The sequence below is a fragment of the Athene noctua genome, chromosome 1, assembly GCF_965140245.1.
Source record: "Athene noctua chromosome 1, bAthNoc1.hap1.1, whole genome shotgun sequence".
In the NCBI taxonomy this organism is placed as follows: Eukaryota; Metazoa; Chordata; class Aves; order Strigiformes; family Strigidae; genus Athene; species Athene noctua.
Genome location: NC_134037.1, coordinates 127,817,922 through 127,844,155, shown reverse-complemented (window position 1 = coordinate 127,844,155; position 26,234 = coordinate 127,817,922). Strand labels below are relative to the sequence as shown.

General features: G+C 42.6%; 1 protein-coding gene across 2 annotated transcripts in view; it reads right to left on the bottom strand.

Moving 5' to 3' along the window:
* Positions 1-26,234, bottom strand: part of SPRED2 (sprouty related EVH1 domain containing 2) — a 66,009-nt gene that overhangs the window by 13,999 nt on the left and 25,776 nt on the right. Inside the window, exons 1-4 of one of the 2 annotated variants that reach the window (XM_074922231.1) lie at positions 23,523-23,561; positions 13,841-14,018; positions 12,363-12,531; positions 9,453-9,517 (exon numbers count right to left, since the gene is read on the bottom strand). In XM_074922231.1, coding sequence (XP_074778332.1) covers positions 9,453-9,517; positions 12,363-12,531; positions 13,841-14,018; positions 23,523-23,539 — 429 coding nt within the window. In that variant the 5' untranslated portion in view covers positions 23,540-23,561. Of the gene's footprint in view, positions 1-9,452; positions 9,518-12,362; positions 12,532-13,840; positions 14,019-23,522; positions 23,562-26,234 lie in introns of those variants that run through there. The other variant, XM_074922145.1, reaches the window with a different exon arrangement.

Sequence of the window (26,234 nt, the reverse complement as noted above, 5' to 3'; positions counted from 1 at the left end):
GCGACTTCCTCAGGTTGAATATTAAAATAAAGGAAAAGACCATTTTCTGTCTTTGTGAAATTTTCAAGCACCCTGTGGCCAAAAGAAAGGACTAGACGCTTAAAAGGTCAAGTGCATAGCCCAGATTAAAGAAGGAACATAATGGAAAACTGTAAGTAATATCAACTATGTGTAAAAGTGTAACATTTGGCTATAACACACTCCCATTGACACCAACTCAGATATCCTGTTGTCTCCTTCTTGTCTCAATCGAAGGATGAATTTCACAGTAGCAACATGAAGGAGGAACATACCATAAATATTAAGCTAGGCTCAGCCACAAGTGCAAGAACCACTTTACTTGTATGACTGGCACAAGCACAAGGTATGCAGTGAAGCTCCCTTGCAGAAGGTGTAACCATGGCCAGGGGGTACACAATGAACTTCAGGCAGCACGATGAGTATTAGTGGGGTAGTGGAGGATTTTTGCTGCCCGCTTAGCCCATCACTCGTTATGGTTTCCCTTGAGCCAGCACTTCTGCTTCCTCAGCCCTACAGTGAGCTGGCTCGAGGAGCTAAACTACTGGAAAAGTATTCGTTTTCTTTTATAGGGCTAGTGTTTGGTTCACTTCCCCGGGCTGGCTCAGCATGGGGTCAGCTGTGCTGGTAGAAGGGGGATGGCAGGAGCCCCTCTCCACTCCGCTGGCTCTCAGTGGTGCTGAGGCTAAAGATGCATCAGTCAAGTCACATCCCTTGGCTGTTGTTTTGTATACAGCACTAAAATAACCTCTGCAACCCCATTCCTGCTCCCCCACACCAGCTCTGCTCTTGGAACGGCTGTGTAGCGAAAGCAAGGTGGGGGGGAACCAAGCTGGCTAGAAAATAACTTGCTTTTCACAGGCATTTTGCCTCAAATCAGGTCCCCCTTACATAATGCTGAAGAAATGCCCGGGGAACCACAGCTAAACAAAAGCAAGGCCAAAACGAGAAGGCCACAAACCCAACCTGTGAACCTCTGTTGACAAGCTGAGGTAGGCAAAACCGCCACACTGCAAGCGCAGAAAAGATGAGCTGTACTTACAAACGTTCCTCCTGGCTGAGGGGGAGGGATCAGAGTTAGTCAAAGGAAACAGCAAGGGCTACAGTGGCTGCTTTTGGGGAGGAGTAGCAAAGCCCACCTTCAGCAAGGGATCCCAGGGATGGCTTCTGTCAGCGGCCAGAAATTTGGGCTCCACCTCTGGGTGCTCACCCTTCCTACATCCCCCCTTTATCTGGGCTGCTGCTATTGCCTGCAGGGCCAGCATTGAGTCCAACTAATAAGCTGATCCAGGTTAAAAAATAATCTTTTAAGAAAAAAATCTCTTCCCCCTCCATTTTACTGTACACTAAGAAAGCGCAATTTCATCTTGGCTGTTTTGTTTCTGACACATTTGTGCCTTAAGCACACAAATGCACTAAAGCATTCAGCTCCAGATGAATTAAAAGGGAACACGCTCATAAACAGCTTCACACTTTAACTCATCGCATAGCTTAAGTACATAACTACACAGCCAAATTATTTTTTCAGAAGATAAACAGGCAGCTAGCTGATTGCAAGTGTGAAATGGTGCTACAATGCACTCAGATCACGAATTCATCAGCTAGAAACTACAGCTAGAGAGTCACCAGTCAATTCACCTTTGGACAAGGAATCCTACAGGCAGGTTTGCCGGTGATCCTTCTCATCCCGAAGCCTCAGGTGACTGTGTATTACAAGAAAATAGACTTTCAGTAATCTGAGGATTACTTAAATGAATGCAAGTCTGGTTATACATAACAAAATAATTGTATAGAGCGTAAAACTGAAAGAGCCAGCACACTAAAATATGCCACCATATCATCATTTAAGCACACAGAAAGGAGTAAATGGGTGTTGAAAAGAGAAAGAAACAAAAAAAACCCTGGTAAAAATCTCCTTTGAACTGCTGGAGCAAACTGAACAAAACCCAATACTTAACCAGTGCACGAATTACAACACTTACAAGTTCTGGCAAGATACAGCTATAAGGAAACTTCCATCACAGCAGAAGATCAAATTTCAGTTTCCTGCAGGATATATCCCAATCCCAGTGCAGGACCAACTGTGTTTGTATGTGGGAATGGTACAGAGCCAGAAAATACACTACAAAAAACGGCCTTGAGAGGAAGAATTGTGACAAGAGAAATTGCTTACCCTTAGCAAAGTAGCTCAACACGTCCAAGTCGATGCTATAATTAGTTACATAAAAACTACACGACAGCGAGACTTGGAATATCTGTTAGCAATACAGATATCTTCAGCTTAATAATTTGTTACCAAATGACAGATACTCCTCACCTTGTCTTCACACAGACACCTCAAACACCCCAAGCTCTCAGTAGGCTGATATTTGCACAAAAGGACCACTTCCTGTAAAAAAAAAAAAACTAACATATCCTTTCTTTTGGGTCCCAAACACTTTTCTGCCTCCTCCACAAAGTGCACGTGGGTGCCCATGACTGACCGAATTTCCGACCACATTCCCATCAAATTCCCCGCCAGCGTGGCAGTGACTACCGGACCCTTGGGAAGTGCTGGAGTACTGGCTGGGTGATCCCATCCTTGCCAAGGAGTCAGAAGTTTGAAGACTGTGTGTGGTAAAAGAATCAGACTGATAGCTCGGTTTAAAAAAGGAAATTAAAAAAAAAAAAAAAGAAGGTTTTGTTGTTTGAAAGCCTTAGACTGAAAAAGTGCCAAAGCAACTAAAGTTCAGTGCACTTGGGAATTGTGCTAAATTACATATTCCTGATCTGCAGCATGAAAAGCCTGCTTTTCCCACCAGAGATTAACCCAAAAGCAAAAAAATAATACGATAAATACAATAAAACAATACATAAATTGTGCAAGACCTGTACTTCCCCCTCCTTTCTTTTAAAGAAAGCAAATAAAGCTTCACATCTACCCCATGGCGCTCTCTCCAATCAGTTCCCCTTAGCTCTTCACTTCACTCACTTCTCACGAATCTGTTATATACACAAGAATAAACAGATTTTATGTTCTGTGTACCTCCACACCACAGTAATTTTTGTACTGCTTTCTGTCCAGACAGGCTGCGAGTGAACAAAAAAAATCTATAGACTGAAGTAGGTAGTAATTGCCCCTACAGTTTTGAAGGACTTAAAAGAAAAGAGCAGCTGTCATCCCAGATGACAGCAGCAATACATCCGTCTCAGTGACAATTGTATTAAATTATCAGTGAGTATAGCTTGCTTGTATTGGTAGAAAGAGTAAGAAAAATAAATACATTAATTTCCAGCATCACTTAGAAGAAACAGGAGGTCCCAAAGAAAAGGGAGAAACACAACACTATAAAAAAACCTGACAGCCCGATCCATTCCCATTGAGTGGCATGAATTTGTTAATGGGCAAAGTTAACCTGAAGAAAGGCAGGAAAAAAAGGGAAGAAAAAGAAGCTAGACTTAAAATAGCAGCATATTCAGGACCTTTTTACTATTTCAGTGGCATCTCTCCTGCCTCCTGACCCCTGGCATAAAAGCAGGAAGAATTCCACCAAGAAGCTGATACACCCTGGTATTAAGAAGGAGGAAGAAAAAAAACAAACTACACATAAACCAATGACTTCAGACTCTGGGACTACCTTAGTAGTTAGTCTGCTGGAACAAATCAAGGCAGGTTTCACAGCACTGAAGTGCGAGGAGTAAAAGCAATGTTCAAACACAACAAAAAATTGCTAAATTGTTGTTGCACTGCCTGTTCAAGTGTAGGATGGGGATGCTCAGACCACTGCAAATCACTTGAGAGAGCCAACTATAAAAAAAAAATTATAAATAAATCTTAATCCAGTTCATTGCTCAAAGCCAGGAAAGGCCTTTTTTTTTTTTTTTTTTTTTTGAGGGAGGGATTTGAGCCTGCTGGCTTCTGTGTGTGAATTTCTCTCTTCTTGGCAAGGGCTTTTTCTTTCTTTTAAAATCTGAATTAGAATAGCTGTGGTTTACAATGCAAGCCCAAAATCCAGACATCAGAGGATGTGACTAGCAGCAGTGAACCCTTAGGCCGTACATGCACAGTACAGCTGGCTGCTGAGCAGGAAAAATAACATAGGTAAAGCCATCTAGTCCTATAGCTGGGACAATCCTCTAATCACTTTGCTCAGCCTCACAGAGCAAATAAGGTGGACTTGCTCACGGTGACAACCTAAGCAACACACCCCAACATCCCCATACAGTGCTCCTCCAAAAGGCATTTTTCCTTTCTGTTATTTTATTTCAGCCTTAAGAAAAAGACATTGCAGGCTCTTGCTGCTTCTCAATCCCTCAGCACAACTCGTGAAAGAAATAAATCTTGCAACTCAGTGCTTCAAACACTCGGCAACATTGTTTTCCATGGAAGGATGGGACAAGAGATGCTATAGCATCACAAAGAACTTACAAATATATTCCAAAGGAATTGGACTGGGTTTTCTACACTTGCACTTTAAAGAAAAAGAGCTACAGTGGTTCTTTAAAAGAACCATCTGAATGTGGAACGAGCAAGCCAGCAAGAAAAATTAGATTTAGTGTTTATCTAACTAACATAAATCTTATAAATTTTAATAGTGAGGCTGTAACACGCTTGAGGCCCACATGGGAGATGAAAGTAGGGAAAAGGTTTCATGGAAAGGCAGCAAGGAGAAATCTGTTTTTTTAATTAGGAAACCAGAAGAGATGCAAGGAGGACTGTAACGTTAACATCTGCCACAGTCTGCACTGCTATGGCAGAGAATGGGTAGTTGTGTCTGTCTCAAACAACTGTCAGCAGCGTCCAAGCCACATGACAAACTTCCTAACTCGAACATCCCCAAGCACAGGAGTACATGTTCACGCTGAGAAAAAGGCACGAGGGGCGCAGGATTGCTCCAAACACATGACTTCATGGTGAAAATGTGAGTCTGACAACTTCTGCTGGTAGTGCAAGTGTGAATCCCATCACCAGGACCCTGCACAGAGAAGAAAAGTGGTGGCAGCGAGATCTGTCCGCATCACCTTAGTGAAGCGGGAGAACATTTTCCCTGTCTTGAAGAACCAAGGCAAACAGGCTTTTAGCCAGGAGTCTGCAAGAGAAGCAATGGATCGAGCCTAGGTATCTTAAAACACAGCCCTACTGTAGCCCAGCCATGCACCCCTAGATTATGCCTCTTCTACCTGCAAATTTCTGCAAATCTCATTTTGAACAAAAACTAGGATTTTAAAAAATTATTACTGATTACACGAAACAGCTATGATTCTAACATGCATATCAAACTTAGTAAGGTTGTTGCTTTCTCCCTTGCAGGACTGCCGTCATTTTTAGGTTCACAAACCAGAGCAGACATGGGAGCTGTCGCTCCTCCTGCCAGTGGGTGTCTTTTCTTTAGCACTAAAGCAAGCACAAGGCTGCAGATTTATCTGAAAAACATATGAGTGGCATTTCAGCTGAACTGGTCATAAGGTTTCAGAATGAACACCTCTGCTTTTTTGGATAGGTTGCTAAAAAGAGACCATTTCAGGCACTCTGCAGACTCTGGAAGACATTGACCTTTCTTTCCTTGGACTCAATTCACATTTTTCACTTCATGGTCATGTGGGATTATTATCTGTAATTGAAAGTAAAATTGTAGATTAAGGAAAAAATTTTGCATGAGAGCTAAACTATAACGGCAAATTCTGTGGCTGAGGAACTACAGAATATATGCAGTCCTTATTAAACGTTATTTCTGAAATGCATGTTAATTAAAGAAGGCTGAAGATGCAGGCTGGATGGATGGAGACAAACAGAACAATCTCAGACTGCTGCAAAGACAGTGTTTCCCCCAGCGGAGACAGACGGATGGCTAGTCTTACTCAGATTGCATCTCTTCAGAGGACGATTTATAATGTACAAGACAGGAGAAATTTATTTGCTAACATATGGAAAACATTTATGGGCTCTACTGAGGATCTGGAATTAAAGAAACACAACTACATACTGTTAAAACTTCTAAATGGAGATTTCATTTAAGAAATAAGCATATTCCCCTCAAGTCAGTGACATTTACTTCTATATACTTTTGTCTTCTGCCCTGTTAAGGCAGAACAGAGGTTCATATCGATTCATATAGTTTCTGTAGGTCTAATCCACTGAACAATCATTAGATGGCAAAGTCTTGTTTTGAAAGATATAACCCATGCTTCAGAACAATGGGTGGGGAGCATACACCATAGGGATGGGCAAGGTACTGCTGCTCAAGTTTTGGTCTTGGCACTGCAAGTTAACAGCGATGGGAGGAGATGAGGCTACAGACACCAGCCATGCTTCCCAAGCAAATGCTCACGTATCCACAGCTGCAGATAATTCACCTCCTTAAAAACAAAAAAACCCACCTTCTGGTACAAGTAAATGATCCTCCATTAAGCCAAACAAGATCATAGCCTGAGGGAGAGCTCTACCTCTGAGGCAAACCTTCTCTTCCCCATGTAAATAACTTGCTGGATGCCCGCAAGGGTTGCGTGCTGGCTGACGAATAAACAAAACTGATGATGTACAAGTTGCATGCAGTCATCGTCCCACGAAGCAGTATTGAAGCTAACAGGATCAGGGGCAGTATAAAAGCCCTGTGTCAATCAATATCTAACAGCCATACCAGGGTCAGTGCTTATAAGTAAGGAGGCTGGTTGTTTTAAAGCCAGTACCATTACATTGGTGCAAACATCAGTGCTGATGTGCGAGACAAAGTTGGGGTGGCTGTCTGCAAAGTGACATAAGAAATCTGAAGTTTTGGACCTCTGTAGTTGAAGAGATTGAAACATCTTCAAGGAGAGGCAGGACCTCGTGCCAAATATTTGAGGCAGCAGTGTAGCAGCAATGGCTGGGATTTTCAGAGACGGGTAAATGACTGATTAAATGACTCAATCATGCAGATGCTTTTGAAAATTCTGCCGCACGCAGTTAAGTTTATTCATGCATGTGTGGGTGAAGGGGAGGACTGTGAAGATTTTAATAACTACCTTAGGAAATAAAAAAGAACAAATGTACTTTCTCTTTAAAACAGAGCAAAAAAAACCCAAACCCAAAAAATCCACTTCTGTGGCTGGGGAAAAGAGTTTACAGGAAAGTTGTAAAGAAGTGTGCAAGGATGACCAAATGGACTATGATACACAAGTCAAAAAGAAGTGTAAAGAAAGAATGAAACAGAAAGGTAAAAATAAAACATATCACAGCCCTATCAATTTCTTCCAGTTTAAAACCCCTCCATGCTTCAGTCTCTTATTTCTGGCTTATGCAGACTTCATACTCCACCATCACCTACCAGATAAATGGGAAGTTGAGAGCTTCAAAGAGCTTAAGGACTGCAGGAAAAGCAGAGACTTCATCCTGGGAAAGTAAAGAAGAAATATTGGGGAAAAAGATGCTCCCAAAGCCTAATTTTTGGAGTTCAACACAGCTGCACTGATGTGACAGCTTGACTAACAGCACCACGTGAGTTACCATCATTGGTGAAGTCCCTCTCACGCTCTGGAGATCACAAAACATGCAGCGAGAGCTGCCAGGCAGGGCACAACTCGAGGTGTGAACATCCCCCTGGATCCCAACAAGGTGTCGACCGCAGCTGAGGTTTCCCTCCTTGCTAATCCCATCCAGTAGCTTGTTCCTCCATCTCCACCAAGCATCCTACCCATAAATATCTGCACAGCAGGGGGTTATCTGTCACCTCCTTGGGGTCAAGTAGGGGGGAAAAATTCTCGCAGTTTTGGCTCTTCGCTTTAAATGCAGGAGTTTGGGTGATTCTGATGCAGCTGGAGCACCACTCATCCAACTTTCCCAATGTAAAGCAAGACCTCCTTAAAGGCAACAACTTCTTAAAAAAAGCACCCTGCGAGTTTAAAAATCAACACTCAACCACAAGACTGAGCTTGTGGAGAAATTCAGGAGCGCTCCCAGGTCACTAAACGTCAGCTGGTTGGATTTAGAAAAAAGTCTTTCCTATTTCCACAGGCTACTTTTCACTGCTTTAACACTATTTCCACATCTAACCCAGTGAGAGCTGGTACACACCCGCCCAAGGCACATTTCAACAGTGATCCCCTTTCTGACGAGCTCAGAAGAGCCACACGCACACCCAGCACAACCACCCATCCTCAGCAGAGCACGGCTCACCCAGCAACTTTGGGGACAGAACAGTACAAATCAGTAAACTGCTCTGGCTCCAGTGGTGCCTCCCCCCAGTCCATTCCATCCCAGTGCCTATAAATCACTCTTGGCAGGTAGTTGGGAAGCAGCTGCTAATGATAGCTTTGCTGTGGAGCGCAGGAAGTCACCTTTTAACCCTGCCTGCTGTTGTTTGTCTCCCGGAGCTGTGACAAAAGGACAGATGTGGACAACATGCCAGCTGTTGGGAGGATCTGGCCAAAATGCAGCAGGGAACCTGCCCTGGTCCCATACCAGCAAAACATCACCCTCAAAAACACCTTTTGGCTTCGAGTGCTTCCCAGTGCCCATCTTCAAAATGTCAGTCCTCAGTTTTCCCTCATTCACCCTAAAGATGCTGGGAAGCATCCCAAAGGCTACTTTAATTCAGTTTGTGGCTGCTGCACTGAGGACATTTCACGTTCCACCCTCCTGCCATCCAGTCCCCACCTGTGCCGTAGGACAAGGAGGGCATTTATAACATAACTAACGCACATACATGTGTGCGTGGGGGTTTGCGATCGGAGTTGAGCAAATAAATTTAATAGACAAAGTATTCGATGTGAGTATCTTGTTTTCAGCTCATGGAATATCCATGATCGGATTACGATTTCTTCCAACGTAATTTTTTATTTTCCCCTCTTTTAAAGTATGCAAATGTAGCTGGGACAGTAGTTTCTTCTGTTTCAGAAAAGCTCCAAAACACATTTTAGACATTACCACAAACTAAATACGAGCAACTCACTCCTACTTAAGTCACCACTAGTTAGGCAGATGGCATGCTACTGTACCTTCCTCCATTTGAAAAACACTTGCTTGAACTTTCTACATTTCATGCATAGGTGAAACCTTTAAAGTTGGCTTTTGTTAACTGCAGTTCAAAATCTTATATCCTTGAGTATGTATCCGAGTAGCAGCCACCTATTTGAGTTTGTGGGAAGCTGCTCAAGGACAGAGAGAGGTATTGAGAGATGTGTGCAACGCTCAGACTAAGCCATAGGAAATTTGAGGGTGATTATTTCCTCACTTCTAGCCCTGACAACACCTGCTCTGCCATGCTTTTCACGTGGCAACAGGAGGCCATCAGAAACCCAACCCATTATGTAGAGGATATACTTCCATCAAATAGAACACACCCACTGGTCAAACACGATGACAGCTGGAAGCCAACCCCAAGGCATAAAAAGAAAAACCCTTTCCAACTTGACCATGTAAACCAGAGCATAATAATAATAATTCAAAGGGAGAATGACCTTGGGTGACATGTACTTACAGTGAAGACATCATCATCGCCGACCTCAGCCTCGTTGTGAAGTGTCGACGAGGAAGTCGTTGACCCTAGGTAATAAAATAACAGCTTTTTAAACACATGACATATATATAAAACTTCTTTTATTAGGCTGGCAAACATTTGGATTCTCACAAGTTTGTATGTTGTAGATGTGTAAAAGAGGGGATTAAATTAAGGAAGAAAAAGCCATCTACTTGTAGCTGGGTTGGAAAGGTAAAATCTGAAAGTGTTTCTTGACACAGAACCACATGGCTGCCAATGCTAATTAACTATGTTAAAAATAGCAGTTACCATTTCCAATTACAGAAGACTTTCATTTCTGAAGAACGGTAAAGCTATGTACTAATCAGTGCTCGAAACTAGATCTTCAGCTGTCAAGAAAGCATATACGAGTTATTCTTCACATGTTCCCTAGATCTCGGGGGAAAATTACTTTTTATTTAAAAAACCCTCATTTTGACAATGAATAGTTAGACTGGGTTTCTTCTAATTTTGGAAGTTGTTATATATTGTAAAGGTCTTCTCTGTTATCAGCTATTTCTCAGAGAAGCACCTTGCCCCACATAAGCAAAGTATTTGAATGGAGCTGAAATGTGTAAAACCATAGACAAGAGCAAAATACTGGGGTGCAGTTCTCACTTAATACATGCAAATCATCTGGAAAAGTGGGAAATAATATTAAAAAAGCCTTCCTCCAACCTCTTTCTGTGTCCTGGAGGGGTTCCCCTCCGGAGATGCTCAAGAGCCTGGTCAGCACCCACATCACAGAAGGGCAGTGGGGAGGGTGGCACATGCCATTGCTTAACGTGGTAGTAAATTTAAGCTGTGGCTAAAAGGGGGTGACCCCTCTCCTTAGCCCTGGTCAAGAATCCTGATCCCCTTCCCAGCTGGCTTCACCCCCCATGAAGCTGCCAAGGAGGGTGGGTGCAGCACGATGCTCTGATGGGGGGAGAAACACCAAGTCAAAGTCATTTTTTTGATGTAAGCCCACTGTTATACTGAATTAGGGCCACATCACATCCCTAACTAAAATAGTTGAACAGTTTGTACCACCTTCATTCTGGAAATTTTTTTAAAATAATGTGCTTTATGTAATGCTATCCACACCAGCCTTGGCTGCTCTCAGTTGCATCATCACAAAGATGTGCAGAGCTAAGTGTGAAAGCCCACTTAAAACACTAAGTAACGTGAAAACATTTGTGCCATTTGCTACATTAGCTTTAAAAGTAAAAAATCCAGACGCTCTACAGAGCTGTACAGGATTACTGTACTTGTGCACAAAACTTCTATGCTTCTGATGCTACAGGGAACAAACTACCAGTTAAATAATAATAATAATAAAGCAGCAATTTCATGAAGTGAAGTTTCAAACGCACATGGTTTGCTGTCCTTAATATTACCTGCTAAATTTGATCAACCACGTGAATAAAAAATGAGTGATAAATGAAATTCACTGTTCGACACTGTGTGTGCACAAGCCAGTTATTGTTTTTCATTCAGAAAGCCTTATTTGGAAGTTAAGGAGGAACACATTCATGAGGATCAGTCTGTGCTGTTAATGGGATAAATATAGATTTGCTGATTTTGAAGTATCTGAGATCCAGCAGAACTTGATTTTAAATACCTCCACTGTAAAATGGATCAGACAGAGCAGAATAGGAATTGCCACATACCAGCATCTTCAACATACTACTCAGTATAGCTGAGTTATCACCTCCTTGAAACTTTGCACAATCCCAGGCCACTTACATAAAACATCACATTTATGACTCAAAATGCTTCCCAGTTTTAGCAAGCAAGAAAAAAGTGGAAGGCCTAGTTGTAACTTCTTCACATTAATGGCACAGCAAAAAGCCAGTGAATAAAGCAGTTGAGAAGATCCTTCCTCTAACTGATGAGGTATTTACCAGGACAGAGCCCTGGGGGATTAATTCTCTCCCAGTATCTACCATTTCCATGTTAAAGCAAGGACAGGGCATCCAGAACATTAAGCTCTCTTACGGAGCTAATGTCCTCAAAAAGAACACACATCTGTATGTATATATATATATATATATATACACATATATCTGAGCTAGTATCCTCAGAAAATAATGTCATTTGTGTACAAAAATATCCCAGTCACACTGGGGGAGGAGGAGGAAGAAGGCTTTGGACCACCAAGTCCCTATATAAAGTGGCATAGTTAAAAAAAAAAAAATCAAAAATCAAGTAAAACTCCCACGAAGAATGAAATTTCATTAAAAGTACTGAATTATAGCTGAATTATGATTGCCTGATTGCAATGAAATGTGAAAAGGAAAAATTTATGACAACTTCAAAGCACAGGCAATTCAAATGCATTTTTTACAGAAATAAAAAAACCAAGAACACAACAAAGTCTTCAAGAACTACCATTCAACTAAGAGGACGCAGACAAAACTAATTACTGCAAAAAAACAAAAACAAAACAAAGTTTTATTCAACTCCAGGCAGGAATTCATATTGTGATTTAACAAAGACTCAGTAAGACGAGATTCGGCTACATATAAAAAGCCTGGGCTGTTTGAGTTGCCATCGCTAGTGTGAAAGCCAAGCCTATCAAAAAAAGCAGTATTAACAGACTTGATAATAATTAAGGGGGAAAGTCTGGACAAAGCAGGTCAGAGAGGACTGGAGAATACTTGCATTGAAATCCCTTCTCTCCTTAAGGGATGAGACAACTCAATTCTTGAATGTAAGCTGGGGCTTGTTCAGCATAGAATAAGTACTGGCTACACTAGAACACGTGCACAAGAGATGTCCAAGCCCAAGAACTGATTTTAAACCCATCCCTCTTCCCAGCTCCGTGACTCAAAGCCCCTTCCCCACTCTTCCAAGGGTTGAAGTGGCCACCGCTGTGTGCCGTGGTACCTTCAATGAGGTCCTCAATGGCTTTTCTCACTCCTCTGTCGAAGGCTCGAGCGTCAGCGGGGCTTTGAAAAGTGAGCCCGAATTTTCTGTTGTCGACTTTCCAGTGGTGGAAGGTGGGGTTCGCCTTTGTGTACACCAGGTCCTTCTTCACAAAGCACTCCAGCACCACCTGGGAGGGCACGAGCCCCAAAAGAGGAGCAAAGTCACTTTTCCTGCCCCAAGGACATAGTCGGTACCATCAAGCAAGCCAAATCACCTCACGCAGGGGCATATCCTTCCCTACCAAACGATGACTAATAAACACCAGACACTGTAAATGTTCTCATAACCACTGCGCATTCATCCTTTTCTTGAGCTCTGAGTAGGTGCTTGCTCCCTATCCCAGGAGCCTATTTCAGGCCCAACGTGGCACAGGTGACAGCTAGCAGGGGCTCAGGTGGAGGAAGAATCTCTTCTCTCAATAATTTCACTCAACAGAAATTTTATCTGCCAGAAGCAGATTTAGGAGGTGCTCTACACTCCCCTCACCCTTTTTTCCTCCCTCATCCCCAGCCAGGCAGTCATCTCAAGCTCCGCTGTGCCAAAAACCATCTCTAGGGTGATGCTCAGGGAGAACAGGAATGGCTTGTTAGTCTTACTCTGTCCTCCAAAACCATAAGCATGGCTCCCAAATAGCATCAAAAAAGTATCCTAAGCAAAACAGTATTGCAATAGACAAACCATACGTGAAACAGCTTTTAAAAGGCAGTCTTTTTGAAAGCAAGATAATTTCTGACTCAAATAATGCAATTTTTTTTTCCACAAGCACTGAGTTCGCAGAGCCTGTGCAGGAAGTGTTTGTTTTCAAGTTAGCCCATCTCTTCACAGGAGCAAATTTCAGAAGAATCAAATATATAGAAACAAGATAACAAACTATAACATCTAAAATGGACCCTGGAAATATGGAAAAGGCTTTACTAATTTGATATGTGTGAGGAAAGAAGAGAGCTCCTTTTTAGATAAAGAGCTACCAGGAGAAACCGAGTGCGTCAATTCATAAGAGACAACTTGTCTTCATATTCTCACTCTGCTCGTTCAAACCTTGAACGGCACACAGCATAAATAATTCATGGCCATTTTAAAGGCTTGCACTGCATTACTCAGTGCAATGTGACTGGCTTCATGGGTTCTTTACACTTCACTTCTCGCTTACCCCTGCTACTTAGAAAAAAAACACAGGCCCTTTTTCAATCATCAAAAGGGGGTCTTTTGCACATGGATGTCAAAAATTTACCTGCGCCTTCCAGGTGGCAGCATGCCAACCTAAATAGCAAAAGATGGCAATTCTAGATGAGGATAGGTTTGTCTTGTCCAATCTGGTACTATTTGCACATGCATTTTTTATGTTTTCAAAAAAACTTGTGCAAGAATACAATAGCAATAGAAGTGGGATAATTCTCATTATAAGAACAGACAAAAGTTGAATTAGGGTCTATTACCAGTTTGTCTTTCTGCCTTTCACCATGGATTAGAAATCCACTTCTTCCATTGCCCTCCGGGTACGTGACCTTGCAGACGCCAACTCTACTGAGACCGCCTCCTTCTTGCGGCAACCATCCCCCACTGGAGTCATCTCGGGTCATAACCACAGCTTTGACTCGTACAATATAGCTGTCACTGCAATGGTAACAAAACAAAAACAGAACTTTTTGTGAGCATCGCACAGTCTCATCAGAGCATTTCTTCTTGAGGGCGGTACTTAGACAGCACTGGTCTGGCCTCAACACAAAGTTTCTGCCCAAGATGGAAGTTTACCTCCATGACGGATGGCCTTAACCACTCCAGCCACCAAAGAGATCCATCAAACAGCAAGGAATGAAGCTGTTGGGTTGCCAGATGTCAAAATACAGATCAAACAACCCATGGTCCCTCATGCAGCTGGGGACAGGGCCCAAGACAGTGGGGTGAGTCAGGCAGCACCCCAAGGCCACCACCCACAGGGGATGCACTGGGGCATCAGGTCTCCAAAGTGTTGGGAGAACATGTGGAGCTCAAATAAACCATGAATAAAGTGTTTTAAAGTTTCTGTGATCAAATTAGCGAAGTGGGCTCTGGAAGACAACACTCAAAATTCCTCTGCAACTGGGACAGCCTTATGGGAAAAAACCCACAAGTGTGGCTCCAGTTGGTACCTCAGATGACAGGAGATGGGAATCATCTCAGTTCAGGTAATCAGGACCACACCAAGTCCCTAAAAAGTGCTACACCAGCATTTTAAGGGGCTTTCAAATGAGGCATATGATAACCCACAAGAAGCTATTCTGAAAGCACTTGAGATTTGGGGGATAATCCAGGTGCCCATCACAAGGGATCGAAAAAGCCTCCTCAGCTGGAGGCTCCGCTACCCCCGGCTTCCTCCTGTACCCTTTCCACAGGGCAGTTGCTCCAGCATCTGCTGGGGACATCACCAGGGAGAGCATCATCTGGGACCAGAAAGGCCACTACAGGACAAAGCAAAAGCAGTGCACCTTGCATAGATGTGCAACAGACTCCAAGCTGAAATGGGTTGCCCCCACCCCAGAGCTGCTGAGAAATACCCAAATTGGCTTTTCTGCCCTCACGCTGCTGCTGAGTCCTGTCTTGGTGCAACCTGTCATGTTTTAGACATCAATTAACCCAGTGACCGCTCAGGAACAGCGCTGATGGCTGTGATGCCCTCACAGGAAGGTCACCATAGCATGGTTAGACATCAGCTATGCACAACCTCAGCACTGTCAGCTGCAGAGCTGCCAAGATAACCACCAGCACCTGCAAAAGCGCCACAGGGCACTCAAACCTGGGCAAAACTGGGAACCTCAACAGGAGCTAAGAAAAAGGATGCACAATGGAAACTGCCCAGGAGTTGTTCATTTCCAGACCACCAGGTTTGCTCACCAGGAGGAGGAAGCTCAACGCAGAGAGGGCTCCAGGGGAGGCCTTTCAAAACAACAGGTATCAAATCTTTTAGGGAAAGAAATTCCTCCAGCATCCTGCACAACATGACAACACAACAGGCCTTTTCTATCCAATATTACAAGTAGCAGTAGCTTTCTTCATCCTGCACCAGGTAAAACTGCCTTTTGTTTTCAGACATTATTTTTGCATCACTTTTGTAATCCAAGTGCTAATAATTAAAGCTCGAGTTCTGCTTTCTCTAATATGACCAGATTTTATTTAATACCTAAGAAAGCAGCCTCACAGATACTACTTGAAGGCAGTTTTGAGGACAGACCAAAGGAGGCAGAAAGCATCTTCTGGGCAGAGGTGCCTTGGACCAGCAGCTAATCTCTTCAGCAGCTAGAGTTTTCCATTCACAGGCTTTAGAGATACACCAACTTTCTCGCCAGACCTACACAATGGAGGCAGTATACAGATGCTTAAGGTTCACCCCTTATTGCTCTAAAGACTTTGCACTGGTTGATAAAAGCTTTTCAGCATACTCAGATACATGGTTCATACCACAGCTGACACACGCAAGGCATTCAACCGAGAAACAACATTTTTAAGAATATTTTTGCTCTTGAGTCCTTAAAGCAGCATCCTGCTACAGGAAACAGGGCAAGCATGTCTATAAACAGATCCAGTTAGCTTTTTATTTCCTAATGAAAACCCACTTCTAGATTTTACCAGTGGCAACTTTAATCTCTTGGCTTCCTGATACTCAAAATTAAGAAAAATATTTCAGCTAATTTCCTACTGTGCAAAAATTGAGCTGCTGCTTCCCTTCAAGACAATTTTTATTTTCTTCTCTGTACCTTTCCCACATGGTCTATAAGGATTAGCAATTAACAGATAAAGAAAAACTAAAGCCAACTATGTATTTCTATATAGTTCTCCTGTTCCCCAAGGATCCTTTCTGGACTTATTTTTAACTTCTCACTTCTGGGGAACTCCCATTAAACTTCAAGATCTCTTCTGAAGTTGGAGCTGCTCAACATGACCTTCCTTTCCCATCCTCCTGCAAAAGTCAACCACATAAACTGCTACTTCTTCTTCCACACTTGAAAATTGCCGCTGGCAATACAGCTTCCTGCGGGATTTACTATTCACTTTTACGGCAGCAGCCGGAGCCCTTGGCTGTCCCAAAAGTAATGTCATCTTCAGTTACTTTGCTGCAGGAATCGCCCACTTAAAGGAAAACTAAGAAAGCTACTCAGTACTTTGTGATTTCTACCGATTATTTCTGTGTTTTCCATCATATATCGGTGATCTCTCCAGGCTCATAACTATGTTTGAATACTAGTGGATGCATACACACTAAATTTAGGTGCCCTGACTACTATTCCTGACAATTATAATCACAATCTGGTGGGGCACCTAGCCACGTGATTTTCATTTCATGTCCAGACCCATACTGTGACCTATGGCTCTTAGAGCCTCTGTCATCAAGGCCACTGATTTCACCCAAGCAAACATCATATAAACTGCATTTCTCCCATGCTGAAGAGCTACTTCCTTAAATATATCAAGCCAGAAAACCTAGTTTCCATACCCTTAGAACAGCAAGAAGGCCTCTGCTCCCCTATCAGAAGAGGACTTTGTCCAGCAGAAGGGTTCACCTTTGACAAGGTAAGCAGAGCTCTGGCTTCATTAATACAATCCCTTGGCACACTCCCCTTCATGATTAAAAGTCACAGGTGACACTGCACTCCCTGGAAAGCCCCATCTCCACTCCCACTGGGCTTCGGCCACAGGCACATGTCTCCCAATGTGCAACCTATGCCAAGGGACTTAGGAAAGAGACAGAAAAGAAATAAGGAAAGAAGGTGGTTAAGACGTTTTAGGGCTTGACGTCTTGGTTTAGTCACTGGACTAGGACTCAGAAGCTGCACATTGAATTTTCAAGGCTATGCATCGCTTCCTTCAGTTTTCTATGTCAAAAACTTGCCTGCTGTTTCCATCCACAAGCCTAGAATAGGCAATGCTTCTTTCCCTCAGCCAGTGTTGATAAAACTTGGGAGGGACTCAAATATTTCAGGTCCATATAAGGACCTTGCTTCCTTGGTGTAAAAGCTGTTTATTTTCTTTGCTATTTAATTTTATGCGACTGCACCAAGGGTCTGGCTGGTTGCAAGCATTCATAATCCTCAGGAGCGAAGTAGAGATCTGCAGATCCCATGTGCATGTCACTGCTGAGACCTTAGTGCACTGAATCAGCGAAACAACTATGTTCAAGTCATCCATCTGCACCTTTATCAGAGCAACTATGCAATTTGACTGTTCCAGCAGAAATGGTTAATGAGGTACATGAAAATATTTGGTCCAGTCCCATTAATGAGATAGTGATTGCCGCCAAGATTAGATAACTGAAGCCTTTCATATAGTTAAAAATGAAACAGCTGAAAAAAAACCCACAGTAGCTTTAGTTCCCCTCATTTTATTGGCTTCTTAAAACTTTAAGACCACTCTAATTGTTGGGTTTATGGCCTACGTGCTACACGTTTCATGCAAACTACTCTTAATTACACTTTTAAATGGAATACTTTGCTATCTTTACCCTACAGATTTGTCTTCAACAGCCTTAAAAGCTTGGGAAGAAAAGTATCTGCAGGGATTACCCAGCTGCATGGCAGCCAGCCAGTGTGTTCCAGGGCTGATTCAGGTTGTTTGCCCGCCCCACCCTGAGCAAAAAACCATAATGAACTTGGGGAGTAAAGGTAGCACAGAAAGCCACGTGCTGTTTTTATTGGAAGGAAAAGAGAGCCCTTTAAAAATTATAGCTCGTGGGTGTGCATATATATCTATTAAAAAATATTTTAAAAAAAGGAGTGCGTGCACATGTATCTGAAGGATATTGAGAATTTTCCTAAACAAGAAGTGAATGAATGATTACCTCTGCAATAACTGAACTATGGGTGCGTTACTTATAGATGCACAAATGCTTTGTAAAAGTTAGGCTAAGAGATAGATGATGTTTAAGGTGGATAAAAGTGCTTTCTTCCAGCATGCATGAACTACATTATAAAATGTAGTGCTCTCCAACATGAACCACATCACTTACAGCAACCACAACACAGCAAAACCAACGGGGGACAAAGCCCTGAGCCTTGTACACCTGGCGTGGGTTTATGGCTACAATCCTGAATCCAGGAATAAACGGCAAATAGTTGCTTTGTTAGGTAAGGCTTTAATTTTGCCAGTGTCTTTGCAAGAGGAAGGTGAAAATCCACAGCTTCCTTCCACTCTTCTTACCCATCATGCTTCAAATGCAGCAACTGCAAATACCATCTGAGATATCTAAAAATCCCAAGGGGCAAAGAAAAAAAAAAGTATTTTTTATTTACTACTTTTCTTTGAGTCACATTTAGCATCTAAAACCCTTCCCAGACGCCTTCCATAATTCAACAGTATTTTTCCCTCTAGCCAGACTAGGTGACAAAAAAAAATTACAAACTTCCATGCAAAAGCAGCCATACAGCATTTCAGTATTTTCCTCCCTTCTCAACTTCGCAGCTTACAAGGCCAGGAGAGATTCAGGTCTCAGAAAGAAAGGTAATTGCATATAATGGGTTTCAAAATTACAAACTGAGGTCTTTAATACATCAGTGTTCCCAGATCCCAGATTTCAGGGAAGAGCCGAAAGGACAGCAAGAGGCTGAGAATGCAACAGCTGCCAAGGTCGGACTGTTCAGCTGAACTGAACTGCAGATATTGGGCACTTAAAGTGGATCCATGCAAATTTAACTTTACGATTACTGGGGCATAACCTGTCTTTGGCTAAGCTGGATGTATTTCATGGTGCTTTTACTTTGCCCTCTGGCCCTGACCCAGCAACTCTGACAACTGAAGTTAAAGTCATCCCGTTCTGCCCAGGTGTTCACTGCAAATTATATTGCAAAGATCCTCTCCAGAGTTCATCCCACAGCCAGAAAGCAGCAGCATTTTGATGGAAGTTATCAAAAACTGCTGATTTTGGAGCCCCACTTTCTTGACCTGATGCTTGGTTCATGAACCTTCTAGCAAGGATAAAATACCTGCAGATTATAACCAGCATTTTCTTCTTCAAAACCCTAACTTACCTCTTTGTTAGAAAGAAAACTCATGAGTGCATGGAGCCACAGCAAAATAAAGTTGATATTCTGATGCTATTTAGATTTCTAGTAGGTTTGATGCTTTTTCATTATGTATCAGCATGAAAAAGCACCACCTGCACCACTCTGGTCAGATCCAATGTTAAAATGTAACCTGTAGAAAACCATGGAAAACCTCCCAAAAGTCTTCCTTGTCTTCACCTTTACAGCACACCAGGAACACAGAACCACTGTATCTGCAACCCACCTCTAGTATAATAAATTTGAAACCTGTATTTTTCTGTCTTTCAAATCCAGTACTGCCAGAATAAAAAGGCATCTGGAAAATTTTGGTTTCCACCCGGTCAGAGTAAATACAAGAGAGTTCAAGCTCCGCATGTCTTGTTCCAGAGATGCTGGCTGAGTCCTGCAATGTGCCTGTCCTGGGGCACTTCATCTTAAACCAATATTAACCTTACAAGCTCAATTTCAGGACATTTCTCTGTCTCAACAAAAAAACTTCGTTGGCATTTAGCATTTCCTCCCAGCTTCCCTCTGAAAACGGAAAGGAGTTTTCCCTTCCAACTTCCCAATTCATGCCTGGTTGCTGAACAGAGTTTGGCAGCACGCGTTCAGCTTGTATGCTGACCATTTCAGGGGCAAAAAGGGGAAAAAATATTGTATTAACTCCAGGACACTGTTAGCTGCAGCAGCGCAGATGGTAGAGGAGGAAAATCCTGCACTGCAGTGCTCATGCAGAATTTGGAGCCCACCACTGCTAAGTTTTAAGAAACACACAGTCCTAACCTGCACATCCCATAAAGCATCCCAGAGGAGTAGTTCTGCACAAAGATCACTCAATGCTAGGGGTTTTCCTGCTGGCTGAGTGCTGCTCAAAATCTTGTGGGCAGTAAAAAACCCAGCCCAGCAGGGTGGTCGCTTCAATGGGACTGTGAGGGTCCTGGATGTGGCAGGGATACTCAGAGGCTCATATGTCTTTGACCCTCAAAAGCTTGTCTTCCCATATGACATATGGCCTCGTGCAAGGAACACAGCTCCAGGAGGTTGAAGTAAGCCCAGAGTACCACCTTTTGACTGCAATTTTTTCATTCCTCTATGCCTTTCTGGGTCTAGAACAGCCCCAAAAGCAGAATAAAGAAAGAGGGGCCTGGTCCTCCATGGCCAGTGCTTGGGTTTGCTTCCAGCGCTGTAGCCCATCCGAAAATCCTCAGTAGGAAAAGATTAACAGCAGGTTTGTTTGTTTGTTCTTTCAGAAGGAAAAGGACTTCTCAAAAAACCAAGACACCTGCAACAATCCAGCTGCCCGCCTCCACAACTCCCTTAAACACCAAGGCAACGATGAACAAAAGAACCCTTTCACCAAAATGCTTGTTAAACATTTAAGGCTGATTTTATTGAGTTTACAAGAAACAGCTCTATCCTAACTCACTTGAATAGGATTTCATAATCCCATAATTATTTTAGATCCTTTCGGGAAGTACATGAAAAACTATTTTTCATATATATTTTTATATATACACACACACATATACATATACATAATAGATGTACACATAGCTACGCAAATTTTATTTTATATATATTCCTTTCTTTTATATAGAATATAAAATTCAATATAAGATAAAATTATATTTATATTATATATTTTTTTCTGGGTTTTGGTGTTTGGTTTGTTTGTGGGGTTTTTTTTTAATAACACACAAAAGCATCAGTTTCTGCTGTGAGAGTAACTCTTTTAGAACATTTTTACAATGCAATGTCCCAACCAATTTGGCTGCACCAAACTAGGGGACAAAAGCACTTTTCTACTGAAGACAGGGTCTTGCACAGGCTAGGTGGGTTTCTTGGCCAGCATAACCTCTCCTCCTGTGCTAGGCTTGTCTTGTGATCCCCACAAAGTGCTGTACATGTGGGCAAAACCCTAAACCAACCAGTAAGCAGCTTTTCAGGGAAAAAAGCAGGCTTGCAAACATGCTGACAGACAAGTGAAGATCCACCAACACAGCTCAAGTACACAGATTTTAAAGGCTATTCCCAGAAATTAGCTTACTACACAAACAATATTGAGTTAAAATTAAAGTTTAACTGCATCAGGGGAAGATTAATTTACTACTTGCAGCTGTACTGAAGCATCTATGTGATATATTGTTAAAACTGTGTTAGAGCTACCACAACCCGCTGCAAAAGTTGACAGAAAAACACCCCCAAATGTATTTTTCTCTAAGAGACAGCCACAACACCACCGATGCATGCTAACAACAAAACTCTTAATGAGCAACCATTTAATAAAACTTCTTCAAAAAACCAGTGAACATCCTTCTTACTGGAGAATGAATTACTTCAGACCAGTCCCCTCTCAGCTTTGCATGGCAACTGTTTTGTCAGTGATTTCAAGTTAGAGGTTTGCCGTTTATTAAAAAAAAAAAAAAAAAAACAAAAAAAACCCACAAAAAACTTTTCTTCAAAACTGTTTAATGGATCAATTCTGCAATAAATCATTATAGCAGCACATGTAAGTATGTCTTGGAAAGTTGTAAGAAGCAGCAAAATAAAAAAAACCAGTTTAATAAAATAATTAATTTAAATAATTTACCCTGCAGCAGCTCATGAAGCTGGCATTCAGTACAGGCAAGAGTTGCACACTCAAGTCCTTCTATTTTTGTGCAAGGGTACAAAATATTAACAGATTTCAAGAAAAGCTAATTAGTACTATCATTTACTGTAATGAGAAAGGAAGTTGTTATTGCATGACAGATGGTATTTGTTTTATATCGCACGCCAGATAAGCAAAAATCGCATAAAAGCTTAGCCAGCCAAACAGGTAGTTGCAAGAGATCTGCATCCTGAATTGATTTCCCACTCCATCCCTCCTAAAAATAAGCCACAGCCAACTTCTACCCCAATGTTTTTTCCAACATATACAGACCATAAATACTCTGTCACTGTTACCCTGTTATCTAAGGAATGCCAGTATTTAGCAAAACATAAGAAAACTAACCATCACAGCAACTGTATTGAAGCTTTCTAAGTTTTATCACCCTCCTTATTTTGTAAAATGAAACTAGAGATTCGATAGCGCTCGCCAAAAATTACAGAGGAATGTAATGGAGAAATCTATTCAATTCACAAGATGATGCTGTTCCACGTGACCCTCTGCCCCATCCAATGAGTTTCTGCTGTCATGCTGTAGACCGCTGTGATGCCCACAATGACACCAAAGGTGTTAGCCAGACGAGGTATCCCATTACTCCCATATAACATCATATTTTGCAGATTAAATGCCACCTGTCCTCATGCAGCCATATTGCAGGTTGAGTGAAAATAATGCAAGGCATGTTTATCTTCAGCTACAGAATCCATGATACTCCAGGACATAAAAATAAATTATTGTGTATACACATATACTGTATTTCTGAAAAATCTGAAATTTACAAAGAAAAGAAAAAAACCCACCAAAACCCTTTGCTCAACTCAAACAGTTTGCACTTTCCCCCACTCTCCTCCATTTTGATGAGTGTAGAATACAACTATATATATATCCCCCTGTAAACATCCTTCATGACACGTACCATACAACTACAAAGGCTAGACAACAATATTTTGCAAACAAAAAAAAAATTTCTGTGACTCAATTCCAGCTGAATCTCTTTCAGATGAGGGGGCAGGGAATAAGCAAGATAACTATGGTCTAAATCTAAAATGTTTTTATCTTTTCCCATGTAAACGTGTTTAAAAAAGAATAGAATAAAAGAAGACATTCTTAGCCACATCAAAACCAGCACGCACACCGAGTTTGCCTTCCACCTCACTTTAACCCCCCCAAATCCACAAAGTGTCCATATGGAGAGGGACATCAAATGCAGTAGCTTCCCAGGCAGTATCTGTTTTCCTCTCAGTATTTGAGAGGGTGCACATGAAACCATTACTTCTGAAAAAAATGTATATGTAACCATAAAAGAAAGCGCGTGTTTCACAGAAGAAGTCATACATATTCACTGTTAAATTATACGCTGATTTAGAAAAGATTCAGAAAGGCTGTGGGGGCAGGTGGAGGAAAAAAGCAAGAGTAAAAAAATATGAAATTATACACCGCGAGAACACACACACATACCTGCTGGGGGATGCCATTTCCTCTACATTTTACACCCCGATTGCTCCATTTTACCGTCATTGCCACTACCAGCCTCCCGACCAGCGCTGGCTGCCCCCCGTCCCAGCTGGCTGCTGCCGAGCAAGCGAGCGGCTTCCCCCCATGCGTGATTCAGTCTCCTTGAGGGATGTGCTGCATTGTACCGCGTGAGTCATCCCAGAGGTATTCTGCATATTACAGCCCTGGCCCGACCATTACTCATTCGCAACATCCTCCCCGCTCCGAGAGCACAAGCACATGCACCGACCAAAGATCCTTGCTTCCCCACCCCGGTTATAGGCTGGAAAAAAAAAATAAAAAAATTACGATACAGCTGCCATAAACTAATAACGGGGGTGTTCAGCTGCGGCTGACGGAGCAAACGCGCTGCTGAGAGGTTGCAGCAGACCGGCAGGCTTGTCGCCCGCGCACCCAGGACTGCAAACAGGTCCAAAGTTGAAAGCAGGCGTCATCTCCGGTAACCCCGGCTGCACTTTATTCCCTAAAAGCTGCTCACGCAGCGCTGGGACCAACAGTCCAAACAACTCAACAGCCTTCAGGGAAGCACTCAGCTTCCAGACCTGCCTATCTCCATCGCAGCTTTTAACAGGATTTTAAACACTTCCAGTTTTCAACAAGTTGGTATTTATAAATATCAGCTATAGGTATACATATAGGTATACTATACCTTTGCAGGCAGCTCACACAACCGAAATGACAACACAGTAACATCCCTACGCACGAGCTTCATTTCAGGCAGCTGGTCTCAAGCGCTCTCTTGCTACTCAACAACTTTCGTAACAGCTTTAACTCCTCGCTCAGCCACTGTGTCCCCCTCCCAAAGTTATATGATCATCCCTAAATGCCCTCTAATTTTTTTAAAGCAGAAATGTTGCTCAAGAGCTGCCTTGGCACCAACGAAAAGAATAAAAATTGTGACATTGGGTCTCTGAAAGCAGGTGCTAAAAATACTTCCCCAGTTTCTGAACTAATTTACACTGATGATCAGGCAGGAACCGCGAAGAAAGCTAATTCAAGTGTTTCCAGGCTCAGCTGATTCTGCCTTCCTTAAATCCAAACTGGTTTAACCTTGATTTGGGGCAAAAATCCCTTCTTCCCAGAATGTAGAACAGCAGCCAAGGTGATGCTGCCTGAAAGCACCCTTTAGGAAAGCTGCATCCCCATTTTACAGACATAATAACCTGAAGTCACACACGCCCTTGAAAACTTCAAGCTTGGACCAGAGAAACACCAAGCTTGAGAGCACCGAGGCTTGAACTCCATTTCAGCGTGCAGACACCAGGCTGCAGAGGATGCTGAGGACATCCTGAGTCACAAGGACAGAAGCATTTGTTCATTGCTTCTCTCCAGCATCCAGCGAGGACCTGTGCAGGTGGTAGTTGCAAGTACCTATTCACAGCTTGGCTAGATTTTGTCATGACACTCGAATCAAGCTACAGCCCAAAGCCATGCTGAAGGCCACAGACAGCATTTTAAGTTTGTTATAGTGGGATGAGGTGAAGCTACGTTTACCCAATTTCAATATACAATATAAAAAGGTCCTTAATTTAACTGTCAAAGGGTAGTCTGTTTCGGTAGAAGTGCATTTGCAACCACTGGGTAACTCATTAGCCAGTCAGAGCACTGTGCCATCCAAGTAATTAAAATTTTTAATAGCACATCCCCAGTCCACAACTCGTCCTACCCTGATGCACCAGGATTTGCTGCCTTGCCGCCTTCTTCAAGCTCTGCAGCAGCACTGCTTTTACCCTCAAACACTTAACACAGCACCCATCAGCTCTGTCCTCAGCTGTCTCCGGCAAGAAGTCAGCACACAAGTCCAAAGCAACGTCAGCCAGAAAAATTAAAGAAAGATGCTGTCTCTTTTTGCTGCAATTCCAGTTTCTAAAGTTTTTCTCCCACGGGACAGGGGAAGATGAAATGTGCCTCCCAATGTAAGACAAAACTATCTTTGAATAAGTTGTGTTGTAATCTTGTTTCTGAAACAGCAGCTTGAGCTATTGCATTTCCCCAAAGCTTCCCTGTTTTCTTGCTTTCACACTGCTCCACATACCATCCCACCACTGGTCCTTTTAGAAACTCAAGGCACAGCACACAGCAGGACTTGGGACTGAGCATCGACATGAGGCAGCTTACGGAGCAGCGGCATCAACACACAATTCCAGCATTACAGGTCAAAAGATGGGTTTACACGGAAAAGCCATCACGCTGTAAAGCTAACACAATTTTACAGCTGCTGCGGGGTAGCTCTCAGCTCACATGGCTGGGCTGAGCCATGACCTGGGTATTTTCTGCAGTCTCCTGTTTGCTGGTGTGCTGGAATCAGGGGCAGGTAAGGAGAAATGCTCTGTGTGTGAAAATGCAAGACACGGAAAAACTGTTATAAACGTTACAGCATGCTCAATCCATATGGATGCAAATAAAGCCCTGGCCTTCAGTCTACACCAAGTTGTTGTATCCGTCAAGAAGAACCACCACCACCTGAGTTGGCTTCAAGCCCTGCTACCAAGGGTTTTCTCTGAAGGGAGGTGGATATCAACTCACCAGGTAATTGTGAGCATCAACCGAATCACTGGTTGGATTCCTGCTTTTGCAAAAGTTCTTTAAACTTAAGGCTAAGCTAGCAAACCTCATCTCCAGGGTTGGCAATGTTGCTGCAGTTTCTAACTATTA